Source organism: Nannospalax galili, unplaced genomic scaffold (genome assembly GCF_000622305.1).
Source record: "Nannospalax galili isolate Female #2095 unplaced genomic scaffold, S.galili_v1.0 scaffold491, whole genome shotgun sequence".
In the NCBI taxonomy this organism is placed as follows: domain Eukaryota; kingdom Metazoa; phylum Chordata; class Mammalia; order Rodentia; family Spalacidae; genus Nannospalax; species Nannospalax galili.
Window position 1 is genome coordinate 247,178 of NW_008329523.1, and position 17,895 is coordinate 265,072.

Genomic DNA, 17,895 nt, shown 5'->3' on the forward strand with positions numbered 1-17,895 from the left:
ACCTGGAATTCAAATAGAAATACTAGTGATTACAGAGCTAATACTGAAAGCACATATTGGTTTGAGGTCATCTCACTGCGTAACCACAGATGTCTCTAATGTGAACTTACCAAGATGAACAGGAACTTTCTGTTTAGCACTAGCTGATGCTTGTTAAGATAATAGCATACTTTGGCAATGTATTTTGATCTACCTGTGTTTCGCTTCTGTTTCTGGAATCAGAATTCTTAGAAAAGATTAACCGCAGAACAATGGCTTGTTGATGTAATCATGTAATTTTGCTGGATATAATCTGAGCCCTGAAGCTGCAAAAATACACTCAGACCTTCACCAGATTTCTGTGTGTTGGTCTGTTTGTCATTCGCCAAATCCTTGTCCACCCTCTCGGGGACCCTGCTCCTGTCAGACTGAACTGCTCCGGTCTGGGCTGGTCCGTTGCAGGTGGCACCCGAACAGGGACCATCCACACTTCACCTAGCTTATAAGATGGATATGCTAATTCCTTCCTGCTGGATGAGTTTTTATTTATTTTTATTTTATGTGTATGTTTGTATTACCTGAATGTATATAAGTACACCTGTGCTGTGCAGCATCCATGGAGGTCAGAAGAGGGCGTTGGATCCCCTGGAGCTGGAGTTACTGGAGTTAAGCTGTCATGTGGGTGCTGGGAACTGAACCCAGGTTTTCTGCAAGAGCAGCCAGTGCTCTTAACCACTGAGCCATCTCTCCAACCACCTGCTGGGTGAGTTTTGAGAACTGAATAGTACTAAGGCATTGCAGAACGTGGTTGTCAGGGAGTATGAGGTCACTCTTCTTATATCAGGGTATATTTCAGAGAATCAGTTATAGAAAGCTCAAGAGCCCAGTATCACCAACTCCTAGGCCAGCTCTGACCTTCAGTTGCCTTTTGTGTCTTACACTATTTGCTAAAACAAGAGTTGCCCACATTTAAATATTGGGAGAATAGGGGCTGGAGAGATGACTCAGTGGTTAAGAGCACTGGCTGCTCTTGCAGAGGACCTGGGTTCAGTTCCCAATACCCATATAACAGCTTAATAACTGTCTATAACTCCAGTTCCAGGGGATCCAACACCCTTTTCTGACCTCCATGGACATTGCACAACATGGGTGTGCTTACATATATGCAGGCAGTACAAACATACACATAAAATAAAAAAAATAATATAGTTATTTTTTAATTGGGGGAATTTATATAAAAATGACTTTCCAAAACCCGAGGAAAAGTCACCTTGGACCAACATTCCCTCATGGCAACCATTTTCATTATTCATCAACTGTTCCCTTCTCCAGCTTCTCTTGACCCCAGGGTTCCCTTCTCTAGCCCCCCACACCTGCTGTCATGCCATTTCTAAGAGTAGGAAAGTATTTTGGAACCCATATTCCTATCAGAGATTGGTAAAGCTATTCCTAGAGGGTATGAGAATTTCCACTACACCTGACCTGCTTCTCTGAAGGCCCTGGAGTTTGCAACTCCAGTTCAAGACCAGCAAAGTATTCGAGCTGAAAGGGGATGAGGTTAACTTATCCAAGCCACCTTTTTTTTTTTCTTTTTAATTTCAGAGGAATTAAGTTGCATAATGAAAATAAAGTGTTTAGTAGTGAAGTAAAGTGCTTACTCGGTAGGGTGGATTGTCTTGTTACTAGAGTAGTAATTCTGGACTGCTAGGTTTAGTTGTCCGATGATTCAACATGGAGGAATTGGGTCTTCTAGTCCCTTTCCCTCTCCTGCTTAAAGGGAAGAGCCGTACTTCCCTTGCCCCTGCGTGAGAACCAGCTGAAGGATTTATGAGCTGCTCCATGCAGTTTATAGTAAGAGGCAAGTTGTTATGATTACTTTCACTAAGAAATTTCTTAACTAAAACAATATTTATAGTTAGGGGCTTAAAAGAAAAGATACTTGAGATATCCAAGTTACTTAAATATCATTGGGATTTACATTTTTAAGCTCAACTCATCAAATAGAGTAAGTGCCTAATATTTTCCAGCCAAAATGTTTAGCTATGTCTAGAATAGCTTTTTGTATGTCCCTCTACATTGTCCCTCTACCAGAAATTAAATAGGAAGAGAAAATGCTAGTTTAGAGGAGTAGGCCAATGAGTAATCTACACTGATTATTCTGACAATACCAAAATGTGCTCATTTTGCTGCAGGGAAAGTTTAAGTCAGAAGTAGGCCTGGGGTGTTCAGTTATTGACCATTGTGCCACACCTTATTGTTTCATAAGGTACACGGTTTTGGAAGGTGGGGTGAGAATGCTACCCATATTTCCTTGCACTCCACCAGATATACCTGGGATGAAAGTTTTCTCCACCTCTCAGCAGTGTGCGTAGGACTATTGGCTATACTTGCACCAGAAGAATATTATGTTTTGAGCAATGGGTAGCAGGTAAAAACCAAGTGGTTCCTTGAACGGCAGTGTCTGGAAGATGGGATGTTTAGTAAGGTATTGAACTGGACTGATCTCTCGAGCAAAGTATGAAGAGACAAGCATAATGTTAGGTCAGAACATTGTGTGTGATGGCTTATTCAGTCATTGTTTAATTCATTTACTCCGCAAATAGTAAGTACCTGTGATAGTCTAGGTAGCATTAGATTAGGGAAAACAAGCAATAGTCCATACCGTTGTGAAGTTTATATTCTACAGGGCAAGACTGACATTCAGTGTTTTAAATAAATAAACAAGGTATCTACATAGTGCTGTGTTGTAGGGCGGTAAAAGAAATAAAGAGGAGATAAATTTGAAGACATCCTTCGTGAGCTCAGATAAGAGCAGAGGTCTTAGATTGCCAGTGTCAAGCACAGCAGAACAGAGAGGGACCAGTGTATAAAAGGCCCCGACAACAAAAGGCCTGGCCATGTCTGAGCTACAGAAGAGAGGCCTTGAACAGGGGAGAAGGTGATATTGAGCAGTTGGGATAGGGCCATATCTCACAGATCAGCAGTTATTGTTTCTCACCTGGACCCTGACATAGCTTACTGGCTGAGTAACAGGGGCCTGGACCACAGTCTCTGCTGTGGGAACTAGAGAATTGAAAGCATTTGAAATGTGTTTTAGAGGAAAGAGCACTTAGTGATGTACTGAATGGCTTGAATGGGGAACAGAGAAAATTCAAGGGTGACAACTGGGCATCTGGTTTGAGCAGCGGACTGGACTGTAGCTCCATTTTCTGTGGTGTAAGGTCAGACAGCTTACCAGGCTTCACTCAGCCAAGACATCAAAGTCTAGTCTGTGCAAACTCACTTTTCCAGCTTTTGTTGTTCTTTGAGACGGGGTCTCCTGTAACCCAGGCTGGCCTTGAACTGCTGATCCTCATTCCTCTATCTCCTGATCGCTGAGATTACAGGTATGGACCACTTCATCCAGTTTCAGGGAGGTCTGCATGTTACTGTGCACATGGGTGCCCCTGGAGGCCTGTAGAGGGCATTGGCTCCCCTGGAACTGGAGTTACAGGTGGTTGTGAACCACCCAATGTGAGTGCTGACTGAACTCAGGTCCTCTGCAACAGCAGTGAATGCTCTTGACTGCTGAGACATTTCTCCAGCCCCCAGATTTTTTTTTAACCTGTGAGGTGAGGTTATTATGTTAAATTTCCAAGATCTCCTCCCAACTGGCAACTAAATTCTTAATGAAAATTAAGTTGCTAGTGTGAACTCATCCTGAGGTTCAAAATTAAGGAATCCCATTAGGCTCTGATGTTTTGATGTGTAGTTCTAAGATGGAATAAAACAATTTATCTCAAAACTAGTAACCAGAATATTGAGGTTATTTTTCTCAAGTACACCGAAGAAAATGTGATTTCAAGCATTTTCTCTTGGGCAGTGTTTTTCTGGAGACCCTCAAAGTAGCTTGTTCTGTTGAGTAAGATTAGATTAAAAACTGTGTTTTACAATCCTGAGCTAAGACTGCAAAGTCCGAACAATACGTTGTTTATGGTGAAATCTCCTGGCTTGTTTCTGATCATGTTGCACTGTTTGCACAAATTATTTTTCCAGACCTACATGGGATATAGGCAGGTTTTTTTTCTCTCTCTTTTGTATCGAGAATGCAGACATTCCAGTTATCTAGAACTCTGCCTGTAACCCTGTTTCTGCCACCTGTGGACAATCATTTTAGCTAAGCTGGAGATTCTCTGTACCGAGATTCCTTTGCTAATGTAGGCAAGTTCCTTACTGAGATCTGCACCTTGAGATCGATCTTAATTTACTCACAGAAACAACCCGATTGTGTGCTTGACAAAGGCAGTTTATAAATCCTAAGTGAATCCAGCAGTGTGTACAGCAGAGTAACCACACTGGAAATAGCTCATCAGTAAAGCACTGATAGGACATATGCCCTTCAGTCAGTTCTGCTGCTACAACAATCCCTCCAAAAGCCTCTAGCCTCAAGAGCCTCTAACAGAAAAGACCGTTATTGTGTCACACAGAACAAAAACACAACAGTGTTATGATGGCTCAGCAGCTCCCTCTCAGGCACTCTTTACCTGTGTGCTTTGCCATCCTCACTCCTTACTCTGACCCTGAGAGTATCCCCTCAGAGTTGCAAGAGAGCTTCCACAATTCAGTGAAACTCATGGGCCAGTACAGAGCCAAAGAAATGGGTCCTTTTCTGCTCTGTGTCTGTTAGTAAAGAAAAAGCTTTTCACAGAAGGCCCTGGTCAACATCCTCTGAGTACTTGTCCATGGACCACCTAGTTTCCTCAGTGTAGCTATGAGGAAATTATTCTGGACATTCCTCCTTCTTCCTTATTCCCTTCCTCACCAATGACCTACCCATTCTGGTTTTAAAATCCATGCCCATGGGCCAGAGAGATAGCTCAGAGATTGAGAGTGCTGGCTGTTCTAGCAGAAGACCCGGGTTCGCATCCCAGCACCCACATGGCAGCTAACAACTGTCTGTAGCTCCAGTTCCAGGGGATCCAACACCCTCTTCTGTCCTCCATGGGCACTACACAACACGGTGTGCTCATTATGTTACTATCCTACTGAAACCCTTTTAGTGAGTCTTAATCACAGGTAAGATAAGATCTCCAGGTTTCTTTCTAGCTGCAGTGTTGGCTCTTCTTTCTCCTTACCTGATAGTTCGATAAGCCGCCAGATAGCTATAGAACTGCACTGGCCTAAATGAGGGTGGGAGAGAGCCCCAGAGCTCAGCCAGGTAGACCTCTTCCCTTCCCTCAAAGGAGGCCCAAAGCATTTGCCTGGATACCTGCAAAACAGGCAGAAGGAAATGCCTACCAGAAAACTGGGATGGAGCTCAAAGTGTCAACTAGGCTAATGGCTTAGCCTTAAATGCTGTGGAAGCTGATTCTGGGGATATCCCCAGCCATAGAACACAGAGAGGGGAAGAAGGTCAGAGACATGACTCTGTAAGTTCTAATGATGTGCACCTGCGTCTCATGTAGCATCTACTAATGCAATATTTCTGTTTTACCTTTCAAACTCTTAAGAATGTGCTTCATAGGAGCCTTTATTCTCTGATTGTATTAGACAGGTTTAGCCAAGCAGATGCTTAGAACAGAGTAAAAATAGTTGCAGACCAAATGCAACCAATATCAAAAACCAGGGGCATGGTTTCTAGTTATTTGTATGTTTATAGCAGATTAACCATTCCTTTGATAGCTCCTAGAATTAGGATTAGTTGTATTTAGTCATATTCTCCTTCTCTCTTCCCCACCTTTTCGCTCCCCCCGTCCCTTCCTCCCTCCTAAGACTTTATATTGGAAATACTGAGTTAACCGATATTTCATGGGCTGCCATTTTTAATCAAGTAAATTTCATATTAAGTAGTCTTAAGAATAGAATTTCAGGGTCTGGGGAGATGCTTCCCTGGGCAAGACTCATGATCCGAGTTCCATCCCCAGAACCCACATAAAAAGCCAGATGTGGTGGCACACATCTGTAATACTAGAATTCCTATGGCACAATGGGAGGCAGAGACAGGAGAGTCAGCCAGAAGCTTGGAGCCAGCCAGCCTGGAGTACACAAAGCTGCAGAAACAGCAGTGACCCTGCCTCAATAAGGTAGAAGAAGAGAACTCACTCAAAAGTTGTACTCTGACCACCACATGCACACTGTGGCAGGCACCTGCTTGCACATACACACCCATCTCCACATAGACAAACACACACACACACACACACAAAAATACATTTTTAAAAATTTGTAAGGAAATTTCAAACAGCTGTAACTCAATATATGAATTGTTATAACTATTCTACTGCTCGCAGGAACCTGTGTTTACTCTATTTAAGGACTCAGTTCTTTTGTTGTTTTATCAAAGACTAAAAAGTTATTTATATACAATTTATATGTTTGCTATGGACTATAACTTTCTTAATGAAGAAGGAAATGTTAATCTTTAAAATTTTTTTACTTTATGTATGAGTGTTTTACCTTATATATGTATGTATTTGAGTGTACCATGCATGCAGTGCCTGTGGAGGCCAGAAGAGGGTGTCAGATCTCCTAGAACTAGAGTTATGGATGATTGTTAGTCATCATATAGGTACTGGAAACTAAATCTGGGTTCTTGGCAAGTGTAGCCAATGCTCTTAACCATTAAGCCATCTCTCTAGCCCCTAAGGAAGGGAAATGTTAGGAAACACTAATTAGGAAGCTAGTTAGTTTGGTACCCAGCACCCACGTGGCAGCTAAGTTTGGTTCCCAGCACCCACATGGCAGCTAACAACCATCCATAACTCTAGTTCTAGGGGATCTGACACCCTCTTCTGGCCTCCATGGACATTGCACAACTAGGGTACATTTACATACATGCAGGCAAAACATTCATACACATGTAATAAAAATAATAAATGAAATATTTTTAAAAGGACTAATTAATAAGTACTTTCAACAAATTAAAAGTTATCAATTTGAGACAAGAAATAAATGAGTTGTGCATTGTACATTTCAGCATTTATTTGCTAGTTGACAGTGACAGGCAGAGAGAGAAGTAAAAGACTATTCAATTTCATTTACTTTATCTGTTTTCACTTCAAAAGGGATTGAAGAGAGCTTGTGCTTATGTGTCTTGTGTGGGCTTTAGGCAGGCAGAGGATCTGAGCACATCCAGTCCCCACTACTTTTATAGCCTGTCCCCCATCATATCTGGGGCTGTGTTTCCTGTTTCGAGCCACCAGTCTTTGCTATCAGACTTTGTGTATGTGGTCTCGGCCTTTCCTGACACCAGCAGATCTGTCACAGTGCTGCAGGTTATAGTTTTTGGCATCTGACTCCACCTCAGGAGTCTACCGCATCCCCAACCTATACCCTTTCACACTTGGAACTTCTCAGAGACTCAGCACCAGTGAGAAGCTGAAAATAGGTACCAATTGTCTAGGGCTTCAAATTGATTTTGATTCTCTTCTAATCCTTTTAAATGTGATGTTTTAAAATTAAGAGTAGCAGGAACAAAGTGATTTAGGAAAATGATACTGTTCTCTTAGCCTGTCTCAGTGACCGTGTAACATGGTTAAGAAAATGGACTGTCAGATTTGATCAACCATGTTGAAGTGAGCTTAGATCATTCCCAGAGTAGCTGGTGTAAAACTCTCACCCAGCAGGAACAGCTTTAATGACAAGAGTCTGATGACCGAAAGAAACAAGGGGACCTCAGTGCACTGCCACCCACCTACACTGTCTCTTCTGTTTTGCAGGCACAACATGTTTGATTGCTCTACTATCAGATAAAGATCTCACTGTGGCCAATGTGGGTGACTCTCGAGGCGTCCTTTGTGACAAAGATGGAAATGCCATTCCCTTGTCTCATGATCACAAACCTTACCAACTGAAGGAGAGAAAGAGGATAAAGAGAGCTGGTGAGCTTGGGATCCCCTCTGAAGAAGTTGGCCATCTAGTTTGGTGAACAAGGCACTTGCTTAGAAAGTTCGTGGGGGAAAAACATTTAGTATGCTAGCTGTTCCTGGGCTCACTATGGCATGGCCGTACCTGACTAAATACCTGTACTGTACGGTTCATATCACATTAGTGGATGCTTCATTTTCATGGCCAAAGATTCCAAAAGGCCCTAAGAAGTCCCTTTCCAAGTTAAAGTCTAGTTCAGTTGTTGGACCCCTTTTGCTTCACTCTGCTCCCCTCCAGCCATTCCAAACTCCTAAATATTCCCAGTGAACCTTGTTTCTGATACATTTGTGCCTTTGAAAGTGCTATTTCTACTTCCTAGTGAATGAAAATTACTTGTCCCTTAAGATTCAACTTCTGGGTGTCCTGTTGGAAGCTTCCCGTGGCCCACTGGAGCAAACAAAGACTTCCCCAGTCTGTGTTGGATGCTCTTGCTGTCTTTTTTCCAGCATCCTGTGTGAGCCTCTGGAGTCTCCTTTTAAAATGCATGTGTGAGAATGACTCTCGTCTGTCTTGGCTTCCTGACTATGAGCTCTTTGTATCTCCATACCTCAGGATTTAACACAGTGACTAGCCTAAGTAAACATTTTAGAATTAGTTGTAAGGGTCCATTCAACATGCCTCATCCCCCCCACAAAAAGCCCTCATGAAATCTGCACTCTGAAATAGGCATAGAGTGGGGACAGAATAAATAGGCATCAACAAAAGATGAGTTATATAGAGTATCCTAGGGTGATAACTGCCATGGAGAGACATAAACCAGAAGAAATGAGTGCCTCGGAACTGCAGTTTTAAGCAGAGTTGTCTGTGTAAGATCACTAAGATGGTATTTATTTATTTATTTATTTATTTATTTATTTATTTATTTATTATTGCCAGATTTTTGAGGCTGGCCTTGAACTCTTGACCCTCCCACCTCCACCTCCCAAGTCCTTTAATTATAGGTATGGGTCATCACACCTAACTCACTAAGGTGATGTTTAGACCAAAACTCTAAGGAGGATTATTAGTTAGTTATTAATTTACATAATTGGGGGCTGGAGAGATGGCTCAGTGGTTAGGAGCACTGACTGCTCTTGCAGAGGACCAAGGTTCAGTTCCCAGTACCCACATGGCAGCTAACACCCATCTGTAACTCCAGTTCCAGAGAATCTGATGCCCTCTTCTGACCTCTGCGGGCACTGCATGACCATGTGCCAGGCATGGTGGCACACGCCTTTAATCTCAGCACTCGGGAGGCAGAGGCAGGCGGATCTCTGTGAGTTCAAAGCCAGCCTGGTCTACATAGTGAGTTCCAGGACAGCTGGGGCTACAGGGAGACCCTGTCTCAAAAAGACCAAAATAATAATAATAATAATAATAATAATAATAATAATTTGTTTTGGGAGTTTGCTTTATGCCTGTGAAAGGCAAGAACTGTCTCACTATCCAGATTGACAGTCTAGCAAGGTGTTAGGAATCTGAGCAGCTGCTGCAGCAGACCAGCCTGGGCCCTTGCTGGTGCTTTAACCTACAGAATGAGTCTGTCTCTATAGATCAGCTCCTGCCCAATGAGGAAATGAAGTGAGTCTAATGAACATTTGAGTCTTCACAGCAGGAAGCTGTACCACTGAGTCAAAGAGTGCTGAATTATACTACAGTCCCTTGATTCACTGCCTGCTGTGATGCAGAACAATTCTGAATGAAAGCTTTGGTTGGGCTTTCATATTGATGAGATGGAACAAACAATGGTTTCTGAGCATCCATCAAGCTTTGATCAGTTCCACAAAGGTTGAGTAAAACACTGTACTGTTCTTTTCTTTTGTAAAGATACCATCTCCCAATAAGGGTCAACTGACATACAATATACCTGGAAATTCCATCTTAGCATCCAGCATGAAATGTCATTATCATGTTATTCTCTCCCCCCCCCCGTCAGACCTGCCACCCACACCCCATTCTGCAGTGATTCCTTATAGAATGGACACCATCTCCAAGATTAACCTGTCCTACACTGTCCTTTTATACAAAGTGATCAAGGATATGCTTTATAGTGTAGCTTAAGAAATGGTATTTAGCTTTATCATATTTGTATGTTCTCACCCCAACCTCAGGACATCTCTCCCCTGCCTGCCTAGAATAACAAGAAGCTCTAGCCAGTCTGAGCCAAATACTGTCCATGTTGGTCTATCTGTCTCTGCTTCTGACATCAGTGTCAACTGTTATTTATTTGTGCTGACTCTGTGCTAGGAGCCATGCCAGGTACATAACATTTTGATCCACCTTCTGAAGTTGATGTTGCTATAATCACTTTACAACTAATAAATTAGAACCTCAGAGAGGATGTGTGTTTAAGGACACACAGCTAATGAATGATGAGACCAGAACTGAAACCATGACTGTGTGTGACTACAGAGCCCTTTGCCGCCCACCAAGCCACACTTCCTGGATGATCCTGTCACTATTCCTTTAAAGCTCATTCTCCTTGATGGTCACACTCAAGTTATTCCTCTGTCCTCCCTCTGCCTTGATATCCAACAGATCCTAATCTGCCCTGGAAGAATAATACTTGATGCATGCAGCATTAACAAGTGTGACTTAGCTCTCCTTCAGACTGTCTAGAGAAAGGTCTAGATCGTGTATAACTTCTTATTCTGAAAATCCCCCTCTACAGAGTAGATATTTAATAAATATCTGACAAATATATTAATGAACAAAGTTCTAGATCTTTTAAAGAAAATGTAACAGGCCAAATGTGATGGCACATGGCTTTAATCCTAGTACCTGGAAGGCAGAGGCAGGCAAATCTCTGTGAGATCAAGACCAGGCTAGTCCACATAGCAAGATCCAGGCCCGTGAGGACTGCAGGGAGATCCTGTCTCAAAAAAGCAAGCAAAGAAAGAAGGAAAGAAACAGAAGTCAGGAATGGTGGTACATGAAATCCCAGCACATGGGAGGTAAAGACAGGGGGATCAGAAGTTCAAGAACAGTCACAGCTGCATAGTGAGCTCAATACCAGCCTGGCCTACAAGAGACCTTGTCCCATCCCCATCCCCAGTAGATAACGTTGAATGCCTGTGATATTCAGGCACTGTGTTCAATTATTTGTGCTCATTCTGCAGCTAGGAAGATAAAGCATCAAGAGAGGGAGAATTTCTCATCCAGAGTCACTAAATAGACCTAAAATGTTATTTTCCTTAATCCTAATCCTACTTGGGATCTACATAGGTGCATCCAAGAGTGGCCTTGCTAAGTGATTATTCTAGCAATGTCTCCCTGACTGTCCCCCTGCCTTTCAGCATTCCTTTGCCCCTCTCCTCAAATCCCCATGCTGATGCTGTATGCTGTCAATCACTGAGCTGCCATGGTGTGTTGCTAAAACTGATGTTCTGTCCCTCACACATTCTCTACCTTTAATAGTCTCAAAAGCCTTAGTGGTGCCAAGGATGAGGGCCTGAAGCTTTACCCCAAGCCCCGCAGCAGGATGCTGGTCCTTGACAGTGTAAAGGCTGGGGTAGAGTGCCCCTGGCTCAGCTCACATGTAGCAGACCAGCCCGTCTACACACCCCCAGACTACCAAGTGTGAGGGAGACCAGCTGGGTAAGCTAACAGGCTCCTTCTCTTTCCAGGTGGGTTCATCAGTTTCAATGGCTCCTGGAGGGTCCAGGGAATCCTGGCTATGTCACGTTCCCTGGGGGATTATCCACTGAAAAACCTCAATGTGGTCATCCCAGACCCAGATATCCTGACCTTTGACCTGGACAAGCTACAGCCCGAGTTCATGATCTTGGCATCAGATGGCCTGTGGGATGCTTTCAGCAATGAAGAAGCAGTTCGATTCATCAAAGAGCGCTTGGATGAACCTCACTTTGGGGCCAAAAGCATCGTTTTACAATCATTTTACAGAGGCTGCCCTGATAACATTACAGTCATGGTGGTGAAGTTCAGGAATAGTGGCAAAACAGAAGAGCAGTGAACCTTTAGGGTCTCACCTGCCCCAGACTAAAGGACTTTTGACACACTGGTCTCTTTTAATGTAATGAAAGGTATGGGAGTTTTCATTAGGATCATCAGTCCCAACACAGAATCCCCCTCCCTGGTGGCCTTGGGTCTCTACTGAGTACGAAACAGAGGGTGCCCTGGCCCATGTAGTTGAGAGGCTGGAAAATGGTTTCTTCGTAATTTCCCCACCTCCCATCAATGTCCAAAATACATAAATAGGTAGCTGTAGATCCCATGTGAGTTGGAAGGCAGATAGGCCGTGTATTCTCCTTCTTAATGTTCTATTCAAGATCTCTTTCAGAGTCCTCCAGACGTCAGCCTTGGTGTCCTCACTGTACCCGTGGGCGGGCCAGGCTTCCTGTCCCGCGGGAAGCAGGCCAGCGCATCACCTGTGAGTCAGGGGCTGATGTATTGGCAGTGCCCTCTGCCTAGAGGCAGTGTGGTCTGGAATGCTTTGTCCTCCTGAGCCTGTGTATTCTGGACTCTGGCCACCTGGAAGCAGAATTGGGATGCTTTATTATTTATTGGCTGCTCTTGGAGACTGAGGGATGCAGAGAGGATGGAAAGTCAGTGGCAGCTGCCAATACAACAGAAATCACCCCTCTTCTTCCTCATCCTGTTATTAGTTAAATGGACGTGGTACACACCTAACCAGCCTGTATGTCTCTCCTAATGGAGCACAATCTTACCTTTTGCTCACACCTTACAATAAGTAAAAGGCAGCTGCTGACTCCACTACTAGACATGAGTCTTTCATGAGTCTTTGTCTTACCTTACCAAGAATCCATAGGAGAGGGAAATGGAAAAAAAGAAAAGCAAATCACAGAGCTGTACATCCTGCCATCTTCAATGGTGGGTAAGGCTGGGATGAGGCTCAGAGCCCCCTTGGAAAATCACTGTCTGCATGGGGAGAGGAAGGAGTGAGAACACCACCCAGAGCATGCACCAGCTGCCCACTTCTACCCTGAGCACGCACCAGCTGCCCGCTTCTGTGCAGCTTTTCCACAACCCAGCTTAGTAGCTTTCAAGTCTTTCAAGCACTGGTTGGAGAAGCAGCAGCCTAGAATTGTATATATGCCCCTTGCACCCAGGAACAGTGTTCCCAGCCATCACAAATTGGCATTTGGCGGTGAACTCCTGGGACATGGTGCTTGCCAAGGTTTGAAGGGCCTTTCATCTTTGGTTGCAAATCTCTGTTTATACCTGGTAGCTTTCCCCAGACAAACACAAACTGCCTCCCTTGTCCTGGAGGGAAAACAGCAGCAGGTTTCCTAGGGGGGACCTGTGTGCACAGGTAGCAAAGCTAGTTGGTAATTCAAGCAAGAACTCACAGAGATAAGTGGCCCAGAGTTACTTGGGGGCCAGGATTGCTGCTCTCCCTAACACCAAAGTCCCATTTTTCCAGCCTCTGTATTTTGTAAGTTAATTATAGAAAATACTTAGTTGTCCTTTTTGCCTGATTGAGCCAGCCCAAACCGCCAAACAAGATTTTTTTTGCAGACTCACAATCAGAGCCTGCCTTGTTTTGCCTAATGGCCCATCGAGGCCTTCCCACTGGCCATCCCCACTCTGTCCAACTGCAGAGCTTGCTGAATCCCTTTCCTGGATATAACTCTGCAAAACTAAAGATAAACTTGGACTTCTGAGAACTGCAAACTTTGTCTTGACTCCTCCAGGAACTTGCCTTTCTTTGACTGCATTGAGAATTAATCATGGTTTCTCAAGAGATTTGCTTACTTTTGTATACTGTATTTTCAACATTAGTATTAGAGTCTTAGTTACTGCTTTTTAGCCATAGAATGTTTTAGAGCAACAATACCTTCTACCATGTTAGATTTAAGCACTGGCCTATTGAGAGACACAGGCATGTATTGTGGGTTGGGTAGAAAGGGAATGAACAGACAGGAGGTTAGCCGAGTTTGTTGATTTAGGCCCTTCTGACTCTGGTCCCCACAGCTCACCATCTAACTATAGGTCCAGAATTTACAGTCCATATAGTACACTTCCCTTTTTGTCTTTGCTTAACACAAAAAAAATGTGTAGTAAGGGGGAATTAAAATTCACAATCATTTTTATTGTCAAAAATGAATAATAATGTTTTGGTGAAGACAAAAAAAAAAGCTACCAAATTTGTTAATTAGTATTCATTACCAAGCAAAGTTTCTTAACCAGTTGTACTGATGCAATAGGTATATAAGTTTCTAACTGAGGTTCACAAGTGTCTAGTAAATTTTCCTTTGGAGAAATAACTTATTTCTAACTATAACCAAATAGAGTCTATAGCTCATATTCCTTTCTTACCTCTTCCCTTCCCCCCATGGCTTGTAGACTTTTTTAAAGATAGACATAAGGCAAAATAGTAGCAGTGTGATGAATAGTTACATAGACAACCAGAGTGCCCTGTTCCCTTCTCCACATCCTCCTAGAAGGTTCTTTCCCTAACCTGCGTCCTGGTCCTGCTGTCCGTCTGCAGCTTGATACTCCTGGGCACAGTTGCTGCTCCTTCTCTAGAGGCCCAGGAAGGCTGAACTGATTTGAGATGTCTGCATGCGAAGCTTCCCTAACTAGCACAGCCAAAGCTTTGGAGTCATCACCGAGGCTGCCCAAACTCCCTAGCTAGCCTGAGTTCCAATTGCCAATAGTCCCCATGGTGCCAAATTTTGGGATGGTTTTACAGTCTTCTAGAAATGAAGCTGATGCCAAGCCTGGGCCCCCATCAACCACCACACAACTGCTGCTCTGGCCATCTGTACTATTTGGGTGGGGGAGGGGCGGGAGAGGAAGGGGAAGGTTTTTAAAAATTCACTTCGTTTTCAGTTCTTTAATCAAAAGAATAAACTGGGCTGATATAGAGTACTCCAAAGCTAGCTCCCAAGACCTATCTTTTTTTTCTAATGTGACCAACTTGCCCAAGCCAAAGAACTCTTGAGTCACTATTCTAACACCACATGACTCTAAGTGTATGAACCAGTGTGACGCTCTGTTCCTTCAATGGACTGAAGGGATTGGCCTTTTGAATCTGGTATATGTCGTAGTATTACAGAGAGAGCGTTATAGTAAAGGAACTTGCAGCCTGGCTAATTTGAAGCATACCCTATGTCATCCAAGTGCAATGCTTTGGACATTTTGCACAAATGACAAGCGATTGCACGAGAGCACTGACATCACCGTTTTAATCTTCTCTGAAGTGATTGTAGGGAACTGGTTCCATTATTGACTGGGGCGTCTGGAAATGCACAAGGGGTTCACTGAGGGAATGGTTTCTTTTCCCTTTGCTAGGCATACCTTGGTTTTCCTGATGTTTTTTCTCCATGAATTGTTGGCAGGTCTAGCTCTCGTTGCAGCAGCCCTGGAGGAAGGTCTACCTCCAGGTCTGCAGCAGGTCATGACATTTGAAAGGATGGGACTATATATTTGGTATAAAGCTTTATTTTCCAATGATTTCAGAAATTTTCTTTCTTCCTTTTGGCCCACTGTTAGACTAATCTCCTCTGACTAGTCACCCAAAATTGCCTTAGCCTGTCACACCAGCATTCCTGATCCAGCTCTAGGAAAAAAAAATATATGTAAGATACCATCCTGGGGCCTGTTTAACTGCCTGTGGGTTAAATCAGTTTTTATCTAAGCCCTTGGACTAGTTGGACTACTGAAAGAAAAGAGGAATACAGTGTCCCTCAACAGAGGAGAACACAATTTCTTTCCACATTTGGCATCTAAGGAGTTGGAGAATATACTTTCTTTATGCAAAGTAAACTCATTGGAAATTGAAAGGTATGAATGTCCTGTGGGAGAGGAAAAAGCACATAGAGAACACAAATATAGTATCTGTGAGCCTGTTGCTTTCCACATTAACATTATCACAGAAAACTTTTCCTAGTAATGTCCCAGGGAACTCCTCACCAACAGAAATGACTCTGGACATGCTGTTTTCAGTCACCATGACACTTGGTAGTAGCAATACAGTTTAGTTCAGAAGCACCAAACCTTTCAGCCTCGAGGCTAGCTTATGACAGAAACAGTGGTAAAGACGGTATGATTTAATATGATCATTGACAGCAGAAGTCCAACAATCCCATCTCCCTCCTATGTGAGTCGTAAGAGCTTTTCCACGGCTGGGCAGTTCTCAAATGTATTCTAAGAGGCTTAACTTGTTTTTCTGCAGTTATCTTTGCTTTCCAGATTGAATCAAAATATTTTTGTTTCATCACTAAATGAAAGTAAAAGAGAGAAAATAATAGAACAGGAAAAGTACATATTTGGTTTTAATTCACTTCTGACATTTTAGATTTTTAAAAATTATTTGATAATAGAGATGCCAACTACTTTTATTAACAGACATTTACTGTCTTTCCACTGTTCTCTCCAGATTCAGTGAAATAATTTAAAATCAACTAGAGCTCATATGTCCTGAAATTCCCATCCTGTGCCATCCTATCTTTCAGATTCCGTGTATATTATTAAGTTGGGCACTTTGTCTCTTCCTAGCATGTAAGGGTTGACCGTAGTTCTATAGCCGTCATCTTCAGCATGGTCAGTTTGCTTAGGAAGCTATAACAGATCACCCCAAAGTAATGGGTGAAATGGAACAGGGTAAATTTGAGGTAAAGTCGCTAATTTAAGATTGCATCCGCTATTTGGGGTATGTCCACCCATATTGTATTAACAAAAGAGCAGAAAACAAACTTACGTAGCGTCTCTTAGGCTAGTTGGCAGAGTGCAAAGTGCAGGGGACAGCCCATTAGATATTTGTTTCTAAATATGTTTCCTAATGTATAAATTCTTGCAGATTTTTAGTAGTTAGTGCTTTGTCCATTATTTGTTTGCTTTGTCATTGTTAAGTTGCATACTCCTAAGCCAGGTGTTGATTATGATAATTTTATGTGTTCAGTAATAACTACACCATCATATGTTACAATCATGTTAATAAATCCGAGGTCTTTGAGGAGGGCATGTGCCAACTGTTCATTTTGACAAATCATCATAGGAACTTTCTCAGTTCAGAACTTCACCAAAAAGCAAGCACAAGGCAAAGAAACAGATCCCATTTAGAGGTGTGTGTCCATTTATTTCAGAAGTCCTATATCGTGCCATTGTTTAGCCACAAAATCCTGTACATTTGCCAAATTCAAATGTATTTTGAAAAACCTCCAAAGATCAGCATCCCTGCTTCTGAGCCCAATGGTTCTGATGGCAGTCTGGGGGTGGGGGTGGGGGTTCAAGGATGAACAGGAAGATCTACCTGAACCACTCACTGCTTCTGCACAAGAGCTGCATCAGCCACACGTTCTCACAACACTCTGAAGTTAAATGGGATATCATGCATCAATTCAAACCGTCTTAATTAGACCATCCATAATTTAAAACGTGTTCATGCAGAAGCAAAAGTGGAAGCTAATAGTCAAGGAACAGGGCAGGGATTAAGATAACCTAACCGAAAAATGTGAACATTGGTTATCTAAATTGTGGCCTTCCAGACTTACTGGATGTGAGTTGCATTTAACAGTGCTGTAGATGGCAGGTGCTACTCACACACAGTAGCTGTGCTTTAAAAAAGAAGCCTGTTTTTTCAGTAAGGGGGAGTTATAAGTTAGAGTCCCAATTCCATTTTTTCCCAGTGAACTTGGTAGATTTAGTCTCACCCAGGGCTGTCCTAACTACCTTTACTGCCTTGGCTTCTCTTCACTTTCCAAATCCTGGCCATGGTTTTTCTTAGAACTTTAGCATTTTCAAAGAGGAAATGCCCCTTTTTAGATTTTTTAAAGACAGTAAATAGGGGAAATGGTTTGAACATGCTGGTAGTTTTCCAAATGCTGGCATGGAAAGTAGTGCATTCCGTTTCTTTCAGGCAGCTTCCCAGAAATGAACTATAGGTAATTTAACAGTCTTCATAGAATTCAAAGTCATATTGCTTGCGTAATTTTAATTAACCCTGTAGAAATTATATATTGGACATCTTTATCTAGAGAGAATGATGTCTCTGTATAAATTCACCTCGTTTTATATAAGGATGAAGAGAATTCTGCCACATGGGAA

At 42.7% G+C, this 17,895-nt stretch overlaps 1 protein-coding gene across 1 annotated transcript in view; it reads left to right on the top strand.

Annotated features, from left to right (window-relative positions):
- Positions 1 to 16,812, top strand: part of Ppm1l (protein phosphatase, Mg2+/Mn2+ dependent 1L) — a 107,247-nt gene extending 90,435 nt beyond the window's left edge. The window contains exons 3-4 of the mRNA XM_008837875.2: positions 7,677 to 7,838; positions 11,490 to 16,812. Of these exons, the coding sequence (XP_008836097.1) occupies positions 7,677 to 7,838; positions 11,490 to 11,836 (509 nt within the window). The 3' untranslated portion in view covers positions 11,837 to 16,812. The remainder of the gene's footprint in view (positions 1 to 7,676; positions 7,839 to 11,489) is intronic.
- The last annotated feature ends 1,083 nt before the right edge of the window (positions 16,813 to 17,895 follow it).